This window comes from Bos grunniens, chromosome 1, assembly GCF_055505025.1.
Source record: "Bos grunniens cultivar Pamir isolate PY7600 chromosome 1, Bosgru_T2T1.0, whole genome shotgun sequence".
NCBI classification, from domain to species: Eukaryota; Metazoa; Chordata; class Mammalia; order Artiodactyla; family Bovidae; genus Bos; species Bos grunniens.
In genome coordinates, this window is record NC_141165.1 from 16,016,804 (window position 1) to 16,030,667 (window position 13,864).

Sequence of the window (13,864 nt, forward strand, 5' to 3'; positions counted from 1 at the left end):
CCTCTGTCCATGGAGATTCTCTAGGCAAGAATACTGGAGTGGGTTGCCATGCCCTCCTCCAGGGGATCTTCCCAACCCAGGGATCGAACCTGCGTCTCCTGCATTGCAGGAAGATTCTTTACCACTGTACTACCTGGGAAGCCCTGCATTTGGCTGGTCCTCCTGATTTGTATCCTAAAGGATGAAACTGTAATTGCAAATATAGTGGTGCTTGCAGTGTTTCTGTGAGCCGTTCCAGCAAATTACAGAACCCCACCCCCCACCCCCACCCAGGAGTTGTGGGAACCCCCAGTTTTGTAGCCGACTGCTCAGAAGTGTGGGTGGCCTCTGAGGCTGGCATCTGAAGACAGGGCAGCTTTGCAGAGGGCACTGCCCTTAAGGCCTGGGCTCTGGCGCCTCCTGTGGGTGGGTGTCAGAGGTGAACTGAATGGCTGGACACCTAGTCCGTGTCAGAGGGCTGGTGACTCCCCACCCAGAGCCCTGAGCAGAGACCAGGGGGTATTCCCCAGCCCCCTTTCCAACTCTCCAGAACCCAGCCCTGGGTATCCTCTTTCTCTGGCCATGATGAAATGCAAACCTCTGTCAGTCTGGCCATGTTGAGCCCCGGATCTCAGCTCCCTCTTCCTTCCTAGTACCTAGAGATTCCCTTCTCCCCCGCCCCTCCCCCGCCGACCTGTACTAACACGGGGTAGGTTATATCCATCAGTGTTGCAGGTGCTTGGGGAGGGGTGTGTCTGGTTAGCTTAGGTAGTCACCTGGTGAAACAGGGCCCCTCTGCCTCACCTGGATCATTTAGTCTTTTTTCAAGTGCATAATTTCAACATCCATTCCCTCTTTTTTCCAACCATGCGGTTTCTGAGAAGGTTAGAGCATAATGCAGAGAAGGCTTCCTGCTGGAAAATGACTGAGACAGTGTGGTCATTGCAGTTCCTGGCATAGGGACATCTCCAAGCTGGAAAAACCAGCCACAGAAAACTCAGTGAGAGGCCAGGGGAAGCCGGCATGCTGTCCCGGAAACCCCTGTCTGTTCTGAGCTCCAGCCGTGCTGACCCGCTGCCATGCTGGCCTCTCCATCTGCACCCTGGGGGTGAGTTTGTCCCTCTGCCCCCACGGTGCCCACCTCCAGACCCCTGGCCATCTGTTCCTTCAACGCCCCCGCGTGGATCTGTGGCCTCCTGGGTGTGGCCTGCGCGGCCAACCTCAGGTCAGCCCATCATCGCTGCCCACCACGTCTCCCCCTCCAGGTCTGTGCCGCACACCTAGGATGGTGTGAGGGTCACAGGGTGTTCCAAACAGGCTGCTGGATGTGCCCTGAGTGAACCGTGTGATGCGACTGCTGGAAACATGGATTCGGCGTCAACAGAGTCTCAGGTTCAAAAACAATAGTTCACTGTGTCCCGTGTGTCAGTTCACAAACAAGTGTCGTACTTGAAGAAAACTGGCAAAGCGGAGGTTATTCAGATCTTCTCAATGTCACACGTGAGATCTTTGAGCAAAGGGTTGCTGTTTGGTTTGGAGGAAACTGAAAGGGAACGGGGTGCCACCTCTCTGATGCCTTCCCGCTCCGAAGGGAGGCATGGTTTTGTCCTCAGGTGAACAAGGACAAACCGGTGGCAGTGACAGGGAAGATAATGAAGAGAGAATAAAGCCCAGACATCCTCACGTGGAGAATCATGAACTTGGAACTCCGGGGGAGGGGTGCAGCTGCTGACCCCCAGGCCAGATTTCCCACAGTGGCTGGGAGGAGCCAGGATCTGCAGCCAGATCCCTCCTGGGGAGGGAGGGCAGACCCACAGCACGCACTGGGACCAGTTTACGGTAAGATGAGGCACGAGCAGGTGGTGGAGCTAGCACCTGGGGCCACGTGGGGAGCATGGCTGAGGATTCCTCTTGGGAAAGGTGGGGGCTCAAGACCAGCCCCGGTGCAGGGGGCGGGGAGGGGGAGGTCTACCCCAGCAGGAGAGGTCCAGCACCTTCAGACGTGGAGGAGGAGACAGGGGAAGTACACAGAGTCCAGGAACTTCTGTGATTCTGTGACCAGGATCTGGCCTTTCCTCAAAAGGCAATAAAGTTGTCATCAGCCCACAGACATGTCCTGAGCACTTCCACCAGCAGTCACCTGTGAGCATTAGAGCAAACGCCATCCTGGGCACAAGTAGGAAGTTGGAACTTCCTCCTCAGAGACCCTCTGTTAGGGCACGTGTGTGCATGCCCTACCCTCGCCGCCCCTCCCCCCCCCTCAGATTCTCAGGTGTTTCAGGCTGGCACTGACCACTTAGGCCAGAGGACAAAGCCAGTGCACACTAAGGCAGGATACTGGTAAGGAGGGTCTCAGGATCCCCCTGCCCATCCAATCCTGAACCCACAAGAGCACTCTCAAGAGGGATTCCTTCCATATCAAGTGGATGACGATGCTGTTTGTCACTGGCAGCCTCCCCACAGGGACCCACATCCCCTGGACCCCCGGAGCAGCCACACCTGCACTTCTTGTCCTTGAGAGGCTGGGGGCGCTGAGGGGCGGGTGAACCAGACTTGGATTTCAGCAGCTTTGAGGCTCCAGGCCCTGCTAGCCCCAGTGGCCACAACTGTCACAGTCCTGTCAATGAGGCTTTTTGGCAGTAGGGCTGGGAAGTGTCACACCTGAGCATCTTGGCAGGTTTGCAAGGTAACCCACCTTTCAGAGTTCACCCACCAGCACCCTTACTTTTAAGGAATTAGGATGACTGCTCCAGGTGGCTGCCCTTCTCCTTCAGTCTGCGTGTCCTTCCTAGGTCCTTCCTAGAGCCCTACCCGGGGCGAATCTGGGGCTTGACTGAAGTGTCTAGGGAAATGCTACTTCCACACATTGCCAGATCCTTAGCTCACAAAATCAAAAGTGGCATAGCCTTGACCTTTTGTGAGTACTCTCTCTGGCAGCCACACCCAGATAAATGCAAACTCGGTGTGACCTCAAAGCTTGACATGAAAGGACCACATAGCTCACAAATGAATCACAAGGACTGCGTGTGAAAAAGTAGTAGGTAGGGAGAAAAGCAATCTAATGATATTCAATTATTTTCCACCAAGTCAGCAGCAAAATCATATGATAAGTATATACCAAATAACATGTTGTGCTCAGATGCTCGGTTGTGTCCCAGTTTTTGTGGCCCCATGGACTGTAGCCCACCAGACTCCTCTGTCCATGGAATTCTTCTGCAAAGAATGCTAGACTGGGGTGCCATTTCCTCCTCCTGGGGATCTTCCTGACCTAGGGATTGAACCCACGCCTCTTTTGTATCTGGCATTGACAGGCAGATTCTTTACCACTAGCGTCACCTGGAAAGCCCAAGTATATAAAGTAGAAATAATGAAAAAAATTCTTCCAAAATGGCTGTAATAAAAGTCAGTGCCCCAAGAGATATATTTTCCCCCAAGCAAATAGGTGCATCTTCTCACATTTATCCGGCAAGCCATGCAAGTTACCCAAAGCAGTACTGTTTGTAGGAAGATGGTTTTGTAGAAAGCACGGATATTTTACACAAATACAATAAAAATCTTAAAACTGGGCTTTCCTACATGTTGGGCATGGAGCAGAAAGGCAGTGAGTGGGACTCTCTGCAGTGTGGTCACACAACCATAAGCCTCTCAGGGAGGAAGGAGATCACCTGCCACCCAGGGATGGAGGGCTGACCTCTAGAGAGTCCAGGAGAATGCTTTTGATCTTTTCATTTCTTCCCACTATGCTGCCATACTCTGGGAGGAATCTAGATTCCTCAGATTACGGAAGAAACAGCAAAATCGATTAGAAAGGGAATGTGTGGCAGGAACCAGAGGTTCACATGGACCCCAGAGTGCCTGAATTCACAGGCAGGTGGGAGGGCGAGGCGCACAGAGGCCACTGTTGGGAAAACCGAGTGCTAGGAGATGAAATAGTGTCTTTCCTACTTTTCCCCCAAACCTTCTGCAGGCTCAAGTAGTTTGGAGGTGAGGAGTGGGGAGTAGGGAGTCTTATAAAAAGATGCTACCGGAACTGTCATAAAAGGGACAATGGGGCCTTCCTTGATAATGAGCCCCCACTTCCCAGCCACCCGCAGACAGGTGACTTAAAACAGTCTCAGTTTCTGCACTTTTCATAATTCCCTGGGTTCGTCAGGTGGACCTGTGGCTCAGGATCCCTGGCTTCAGCCAGAGGGACCCCAAGTGCAGTTCACAACGGCCTCTGACCGGCTCGGGCGGACCCCTCCCCGCTCTGGAGCGAGGGGGCACTTGAGCACCTCCCGCCTAAGGGCTCACTGGGTTCCGCTCCAGCTGCGCTCAGCCACCGCCTGCTTTCCAGGCAAAGCGTCACAGTCACTGGTTCCCCCCTTTTCTCCGCCCTGCACGCCGCTGGGGCGGTGGGGACAGGCGGGAGGGCGGATGAAACCTCAGCCCACACCACGGCTGGATTCGCTTCGCGCATCCCTGATCCCCGAAGAGAAGACCCTCCTTGTGCTGCCCCCACCTCTGGCTCCGTGTGGCAGGTCCCAGGAAGGGCGAGGGGGCGACTCTCCAGTGCCGGGGCCCCCCTTCCCGCCTCCCTCCGGTGGGGGATTGCACTCACCGGCAGCCACGGGGCGCATTTTCCAGGTGCGGCTCGGGCCCTTCTGACCCTTGGCCGCAGCTCCGGGCGACCGAGAGAGCTTCTCGAGGGCTGGACTGACCACTTGGCGACTCGCCCTGGGGGGCAGGCCGGCGGCAAAGAGGGCGGGCAGATGCGTGTGCTGGTGTGCCAGGCGGTATGGGCGGGCAGGTGAGCGCGGCAGGTGCGCTGGCGGCGCCCTGGAGCTCTGGGTCAGCAGCCCAGGCTGACTAGGGGATCAGAGAGAACCAGAGGGTTTTGCTCTGAAGGGAGGACGCCCTTCCTTTATGGTTGGCAGCTCTAGACCCCAATTAATATCTCTCAAGGTCAAGAGACTGCCAAGATAGCCATATTCTGAGTTTTTAAGATGTTCCACCCGAATCCAGGTTCAAAGTCCAGGTCACCACAGCCACTGTTCTAAGGCTCTTCGCTTCCTCCAGAAGTTTCTGCCCACTGCTGTTTGCACAGCCCAGCCTCCTGCCTCTTGCTTCCTCCTTGACTCCGGCAGTTGATCGTGGAAAACAGAACAATGTCCCAGGCCCCGTGGTCAGGATGGCAGGGCTGCAGGTCCTTGAATTTCCAGGAGGCCAGGCATGCTTGAGCGGGAGGCCAGCAGATGTTGGAAGTGAGCTTCCCAGAAGACGCACCATCTCCAAAGAGAAAGAGCTGCTTCTCACCCACAGATGGCTTGCACTCCGGATATCCATCAGGGTGTAGGGGCTTTTGAAAGTCATGGTGGACTCAGACTCCCAAGGGCAAGTTAAAGCTCCAAGGGCAGTTGGTCACTTTTGTGGAAAAAAGAGTTCCCAAGAGGCAGGGAGCACCACCCTCTGGATCTATTGGCTTCTGAAGTTCTGCTCCCTTAAGAAAGCCCAGAAGATTCCAAAGTACCCTGGGTGGTGGTGGGGGGCCAAGGAAGCTTGGCTGTGACCCACCCAGAAGACAGAGGTCTGTATTCCTTCTCTAACTCTTTCTCTGGGACTCCAGCTTCCCTGGTAGTTCAGCTGGAAAAGAATCCATTTGCAATGCAGGAGACCCCAGATCAATTCCTGGGTCTGGAAGAGCCACTGGAGAAGGAATAGGCTACCCACTCCAGTATTCTGGCCTGGAGAAGTCCATGGACAGAGGAGCCAGGTGGGCTACAGAGGCAAACAGTCCGACACGACTGAACGACTTTAACTCACTTCACCCCAGGACTCCAGAAGGGTAACCAGCTTGAGCATGGCACATTTCATTCTGGATGCTTTTCTGAGCTGCTCTATGGTGCTACTCAGAAGTCATTTCCCAACTATTCCTAACAACTACACCAAACACTGTGAATCAGCTCATTAAAGGGAGTGTGGGTTTCATCTCATCTTTGTCTTGAGCTCACCTCATTTCAGAGATGGAGCTTTTATCTCTGAGTTTGTTTTCATTTAAAAAAAATGTGGTCAAAAGTGCTCTTAACATAAAATTTATCACTTTTTACCAAATTAAAATAAATGTACACTTTTAAGCGTACAGTTCAGTGATGTTAAGACTAGTCACATTTTTGTACAACGGAACTCTAGAACATTTTTATCTTGCAAAACTACAACTTTGCTCCTATTAATCAACTTCCCATCCCCTCCCCACTAGCACCTGGTAACCACCATTCTATTTTCTGTTTTCAGACTTTGAGTACTTCAGATATCTCAGATAATTGGAATCATACAGTGTTTGTCTTATTACGACCAGCTTATTTCCCTTAGTATAATGAACCTGAGGTTTATCTGTGTTGTAGTATGAGACAGGATTTCAGTCCTTTTTAGGACCAAATACTATTATCATATGTGAAACAGATCGCCAGTCCAGGTTCGATGCATGAGACAGGGTGCTCAGGGCTGGTGCACTGGGATGACCCAGGGGATGGGGTGTGGAGGGAGGTGGGAGGGGGGTTCAGGATGGGGAACACATGTACACCCATAGCTGATTCATGTCAATGTATAGCTTTGTCAATATTCATGTAAAGTAATTAGCCTCCAATTAAAATAAAAAAATTTAAAAAAGACCAAATACTATTCCATTGTATGTATAGGCTACATTGTCTTTATCTATTCATCCCTTGATGAACACTTGGGTTGTTTCCACCTCTAGGCTAGTGTAAATGATGCTGCTATGAACATAGGTGTGCAAATATCTTTTCAATTCTCTTGGGTATGTACCAGAAGTGGGACTGCTGGATCATATGGTAATTCTATTTTAATTCTTTTGAGGAACTACCATACTGTTTTCCACAGTGGCTGCACCATTTTACAGGCCTAATAAGTCCATTTTACAAGTGTTCCAATTTCTCTGCATGCTCACCAACACATTATTTTTATTTTATAGTAGTCATCCTGAAGGATGTGAGGTGATAGCTCATTGTAGTTGGATTTCCATGTCTCTAATATATCAGTATTGTTGATCATCTTTTCATAGCTTGTTGGTTATCTGTATATTATCTCTGGAGAAATGTCTGTTCAGGTCATTTGCCTATTAATAAATCTGGTTGGTTTTGTTGTTGTTGAGTTGTAGGAGTTCTTTAAATATTCTGGACATTAACTCATGATCAGACATATGGTTGACAAATATTTCTCCCAATTCATAGTTTTAACTGTGAGGACTGTGCCCTTTGATGTGCAGAAGTCTTGTTTGATGTAGTTTTTATTTGGCTCATCTACTTTTCTTTTTGTTGCCTGTGTTTTTGGTATCATACCCAATATATTATTATCAAATCCAGTGTCAGGAAACTTTCCTCCTATGTTTTCTTCTAAGAGTTTTACAGTTTTAGGTCTTGAATCCACTTCAAGTTAATTTCCTTGTACATGGTTTTAGGTAAGGGTCTGATTTAATTCTTTTGCATGTGGACTAATTCTTTTGCATGTGGACTAATTCTTTTGCATGTGGACTTTCAGTTTTTCCCAACTCCATTTGTTGAAAAGACTTCCTAGTCTGTCGTTATGCCAGTACCACACTTTTTGGATGACTGCTGCTTTATAATAAGTTTTGAAATCAGGAAGTGTGAGCCCTCCAACTTTATTCTTCTTTTTCAAGGTTATTTTAATTGTTCAGAATCAACTCAAATTCCATATGATCCCAAGAATGGATTTTTCTATTTCTGCAAAAAGCAGAAATATTTTGATAGGAATTGCATTGAATCTGTAGATTGCTTTTGTGTAGTATAGGTGACTTGTGTGTGTGTGTGTGTGTATGTGTGTGTTAATTGCTAAGTTGTGTCTGACTCTTTGAGACCCTATTGTAGCCTGCCAGACTCCCCTGTCTGTGGAAATCTCCAGGCAAGAATTCTGGAGTGGGTTGCTATTTCCTTCTCCAAGGGATCTTCCCAACTCAGGGATCAAACCTGGGTGTCCTCAATTGCAGGAAGGTTCTTTACCGTCTGAGCCATCAGGGAAGCCCATGGGTAGCTTAACAATATTAAACCTTCAGATCTATGAACACTGGGTGTCTTTTCATTTCTTCGTGTCTTCTATAGTTTCTTTTGTAGTCTTGTACTTTCCAGTGTACTTAGTTAGGTTACTGTTTGCTTTCAGTTTGCTGTAATCACCGTACTCCAGACCCCACTCCCGATTCTCACACTGTCTATGAGAAACTTCCTCAAGTTCTCCTTAGCAACACAACATAGGTTCCATGTCTGGGGAGCTGTACTAAGGAATTTTCTTTAAAGAAGAAATGCCATGTACACACAACACTGAAAAAGGTAATGAAATCTACGGGAGTGACAAATGACGGAGTTATTGTTCAAATAAATTACTCTGTCACCACTTAACGCTATGAAGGAATTTAAAATGATTGCTGTCAGGAGCATTCATTACTTGTAATACACATGAAACATGTACGTGAAATACATGTTAAGTGGCAAAGCAGGAACAAACAGTGGACACTGGTACATATAAAGAGATTGGAAACACATCAAAGTGAAAACTGTTTCATTTCCTGGAGCAGACTGGAGTGGGTAGCCATTCCCTTCTCCAGGGGATCTTCCCGACCCAGGGATGGAACCCAGGTCTCCTACATTGTAGGCAGATTCTTTACTGTCTGAGCCACCTGGGAAGCTGGTATAAGGCCACATTACTTTTAAAATTTTGAAAATAAATGTGCACTGAAAACTCCTATAACCTCTGCTTCATCCCCACTCCATACCTCATGCTTTCCTGGGCCACCAGCTCATTCTCAAAACTCTCCTCTCACAGCCCCTCCCCACCCAGCAAGTCTGTTTCATAGGAGTCCCCTCTCCTTCACAGGTACTTCCCCCAAGTCCAGAGTTCCCTTCTCAGAGACCACCACTGTCCCAAGCATTTCCTGTAGCCTTCAGAGCTATCTCACCCAAGCCCACATATGAGTCCCTCATCCTTTCTATACACAAGCTATAATTTTGTACATGGTATTTCACGACCTACCTTTTATGTTATAACATCTCAGAGAGCATTATATACACAAGCGCACACAGAATTGGCCTGTTATAGTGGATTCCTGTATTCTTTTCTACCGTTGGATTCTTTTGTTGTTTTATTTTTTTCTATTCTTTTTATTGTTTGATGAACCGTCTTTTATTGTTGGATTGTAGATCTTTTAACCATATTTTTTATTGTTGGGTGATCCTTTTCTTTTTTTAAAAAAACTTTTTTGGCTGCCCTGGATCTCCATTGCTTAGCTTGGGCTTTCTCTAGTTGCGGTGATCAGGGGCTACTCTTTGCTGCGAGGCATGGGCTTCTCATTGCAATGGCTTCTCTTGTTGCGGAGCACTGGCTCGAGGTACACAGGCTTCAGTAGTTCTGGCTCCTGGGCCCTAAACTCAGTAGTTTGGCACACAGGCTTAGTTGCTCCATGGTGTTCGGGATCACCCAGGAGGAGAGATTGAACCTGTGTCCCCTGCATTGGCAGGCAGATTCTTATCCACTGTACTACCAAGGAAGTCCTCTATTCTTTAAATAGGCTATGGAAGGGCATTTTGTTTTTTTTTTCCCAGGCTTTTCTACTATGAACAATTCTGCAGGAAACACCTTTATGCATCTGTCTTGGCAGACATATAGGGGTGGATTTAAAGTAAATTCCTAGAAGTGAATTACTGAATCAAAGGGTATGTGAATTCTGAATTTTACCAGATACTTCCCACAGCTCAACAGAGAAGTTACACCTATTTACAAGCCAGCCAGCAGCACACGAGAATCCCAATTTTTCATATCCATCCTGACACATTATCCAACTTTTTGATCTATACAGCGTATTGTTGAAAAAACTTAGTATTGTTCCAATTGACTCTGTCATTAAAGTGATGGCCTTTGCATACTTCCATAGGTTTAAAAGCTGTTTGTGATTGGTGCCTGTTTGTTTTCCCAGGAAGTATCTAGTCATATACTTTGCACACTTTTCTATTAAGTTGTTAACTTTTTTTTTCTGATTATGTTAGGAGCTCTGAGAAGTAATTTGTGGACTAGATAATACATGTATATAGTTCAATTTTATTTTAAAAATTTTAAATTGTATTTATTTATTGTTTTTGGCTGTGCTGGCTGTTTAGTACTGCATATAGGCTTGCGTCCAGTTGCGGCGAGCGGGTGCTACTTTCTAGCTACAGTGTGCAGGCTTCTCATTGCAGTGGCTTCTCTTTGCGGAACACGGGCTTGGCCATACAGGTTTCGGTAGTTGCGGCACTCGGGCTCAGAAGTTGTGGCTCGCAGCCTCTAGAGCTCAGGTTCAGTAGTTTTGCCACAAGGGCTAAGCTGTCCTTCGGCATGTGTGATCTTAGTTCCTGGATCAGAGGTCAAACCTGTGTCCCCTGTATTGGCAGGTGGATTCTCAACCACTGGACCACCAGGGAAGTCCCCATGGTTCAATTTTTAAAAGTATATTAAAAGGTTGATAGTAATAAATTGCCCCCTTACTCTTGCATCTTCTCTACCCAATAGAAAACCAATAGGTTTTTAGTAGGTTATTAACTTCTTGGGAGTCCTTCCAGAATTTCTTTATACATATTCAACTAAATAAGAATATCCCAAAAGACTGTTCTATACATCAGTGTCTCTTTTGCTGTCTCATATACAGGGTTATTGGACTCTGTGGGAGAGGGAGAGGGTGGGATGATTTGGAAGAATGGCATTGAAACGTGTACAATATCATATATGAAACGAGTCGCCAGTCCAGGTTCGATGCACGATACTGGATGCTTGGGGCTGGTGCACTGGGACGACCCAGAGGGATGGTACAGGAAGGGAGGAGGGAGGAGGGTCCAGGATGGGGAACACGTGTATACCTGTGGCAGATTCATATTGATATATGGCAAAACCAATACAATACTGTAAAGTTTAAAAAAAAAAAAGAATATCCCTACCGGCCAACACTTAAACTAACATAGTCTCACTCTGACCCACCTCTTGCCTCTCAAGATATCTTGGAGAGCCTGCTGCTTGCGCACACAGAGATTTTCTTCATCTTTCCACACCTGCAGAGCGTCCTACAGCAAGGATGGATCACCGTTTATTAGCTCCCTAACTCAGCTGTTTCTTTTCCACCTTCTTTTAGGACTAATACTCTGTAATGAAAACCTCTCACATAGAACAAGTTTGAAACAACTTGTTTCAAACAAGTGAAGAAAAGTAAATAAATTCCTAGAAGAACTGCTGAGCTTGTCTATCAGTAATCCTGAGATTCTGCCAGAACAGACCCGGATTGGAGGCTATGTTCACGGACATGTGCCCCTCCTCCCCACCCCCTAGCAGTGTTCGTGCATGGCTCCCTTTAAGGGCTTTTCAAGGAAAATTTTTACTGCTCGATTTTCATCTTCACTTGCTTACTTTGAGAAAGAACTGCTGTTTAAGAAGGGACTTCCCTTAAAACACATTCTGATGTGAAGCAACTAAAATAGCAAGGGGGGAACACCTTGGTTATAGTGCAAAGCCCCCCTTCCTACACAGAGGGACATCTGCTGTACACAGGGATGTAGAATTATAAAGTGTGTATTACAGTTTTTACAGTTTTATATTTATTAATTCCTTATTGCAGGTAATAAAAAATTTTGTTCCCTGTTTGTTTTTACTTTGGATATCAAATTTTTCTCTTTTGTCAGCTAAAACATGTTTGATTTTTCTTTTCATAGTTTTTTTAGCTTAGAAAGACCTTTTTCTCCCTCCCTTTCCCCTATATTTTCTTATTTTTAAATCAAAATATTTGATTCCTCTATACTAAGTTTTGATGGAAATTCAAACTGCAGCTGCTCAGCCAGTTGTTCACTGTTTGGTGAATGGTAACCTTCCTTCATCGATTTGAAATGTCTCTTCCTCATATTAAGTGCCGTGTGTGATAATCTTGTACATATCTGGACTTTGTTCTCTTCTTTCTGCCTTATTTCCTTCCACGTAGGTATTTTCTAGTGATTTGTGCATGTTTACTTTCCACATGAACTTAAAAAATTTGTTTTTAATTTATTTTATATTGGAGTATAGTTGATTAACAATGAATGTTATATTAATTTCTGCTGTACAGCAAAGTGATTCAGTTTTACACATGTATCTCATCTTTTTCAAATTCTTTCCCCATGTAGTTATTGCAGAGTATTGAGCAGAGTTCCCTGTGCTATGTAGTAGGTCCTTGTTGGTTATCTATTCTATATATAGCAATGTGTACATGTCAACCCCAGAGTCTCAATCTATCCGCACCCTTCTTCATCCCTGGTAACTATAAGTTCATTCTCTAAGTCTGTGAGCTTTTTCTGTTTTGCATTAATAAATAAGGTCATGTTTACTTTCCCCATGAACTTTGGGTTCAGCTGACGGTTCGTGGACCGTTACTACCCTCCAGCCACGAAGCCTGCACTCTGTTTTGGATGTTTTACTGAGAAATCTTTTTCAAACAGCACAATAGCCTAAAGGGGAGATATCGGAACCATTTTACGGATGGTGAAGTAAAACATCAGATGTCACGAAGTTCATCAGTTAGTGATCGAAGTTTCTCCAGGATTGAAAGTGGCTCCACACATCCTTCCTCGGTAAGTTCATCTGCTTATTTAGCTCATCAATTAAGACAACTCCAGGGCCTCCTAATAATTCTATTTTAATAACTATGATCCCTAAGTTCCATCTACTTGTATCTATGAACATCCTTGCTTCCGAAGTTTCATTCTCCATCTCAAAAATTCACAGCACATAAAATGCTAAGACTTCAAAAAATTCTTTAACGTAATGACATTTAACTTCTTTACAACTAAGTCAATTCTGATTTTTCTCGTTTATTGTACAGCTGCTGCTGCTGCTGCTGCTGCTAAGTCGCTTCAGTCGTGTCCGACTCCGTGCGACCCCATAGACGGCAGCCCACCAGGCTCCCCCGTCCCTGGGATTCTCCAGGCAAGAACATTGGAGTGGGCTGCCATTTCCTTCTCCATTGTACAGCTGGATGTATTGAAATGCCCCGAAATTTCTGAAAACTAACTTCCCTTCTTCTGCAGCTGTGAGATCTTATCACTGTGTCTCTCCAAAATTGCTCACCCTTTCTCTATTTGTTCTCTGTGTAGCTTTTTCTGACTTTCCCTCCAGTTCACTAATCATATGCTCAGCTCTATCCAACCTGCTGTTAAACCTATTCGTTGTTTGTTGTTGTTGTTCTGTGTGTGTGTGTGTGTGTGTGTATGTGTATATTATTTCTAACCCTATAATTCTAAAGGGTTCTTTTTCAAAGCAGTCCTCCCTAGGACTCTTCTTCACTCTTCACTCCTCTATACCTGTTCAAATTCTCTTCCTTGTTTGGGGGAGCTATATACTGTCTGTCTCCTTCAGCAGGATATAAGCTCTACCAAGGCAGGACCTCCTTGTAAGCATCTCTGGGACACTAGCACCTGGAACAGAGCCTGACATGAACAGGTTTCTCCATGAGTTTCTGGTGAACACTGAGTACAGGGATAAGGCGTGAACCAGTGATCCCACAGGAAGAGACAGCAAGTCAGGAGTGGGTGGCACCCTGCTACAGGAGCTGGGTTATGAGGCTGGCCTGAGTGAGGGGCAAGAGGCTGGCTCAAGGGGCAGAACCCAGGAAACAAGAGGATCCACAGGATCCTGGGAGGGAATGATCAGAGACAGAGAAGGAAGCATCCAATCAATGGTAATAAAGACCACCTGTTTCCTTTTGACCACACAGATTACAAATGAAGGATGTTTGGAGCAGAGGATGTTTGCAACCACATCTTTATGTCCTGGGATCAAAACATCCTAGATGTCTTTTTTTTTTTTTTTTTTTCAATTAACACGAAAATTTTAGAGC

General features: G+C 46.4%; 1 protein-coding gene across 3 annotated transcripts in view; it reads right to left on the reverse strand.

Annotated features, from left to right (window-relative positions):
* The window catches only part of FAM3B (FAM3 metabolism regulating signaling molecule B), a 65,971-nt gene extending 60,996 nt beyond the window's left edge, over positions 1 to 4,975 (reverse strand). Inside the window, exon 1 of one of the 3 annotated variants that reach the window (XM_086340358.1) lies at positions 4,580 to 4,975. In XM_086340358.1, coding sequence (XP_086196484.1) covers positions 4,580 to 4,598 — 19 coding nt within the window. In that variant the 5' untranslated portion in view covers positions 4,599 to 4,975. Of the gene's footprint in view, positions 1 to 783; positions 953 to 4,579 lie in introns of those variants that run through there. The other 2 variants (XM_086340423.1, XM_086340498.1) reach the window with 2 other exon arrangements.
* Between the last annotated feature and the right edge of the window lie 8,889 nt (positions 4,976 to 13,864).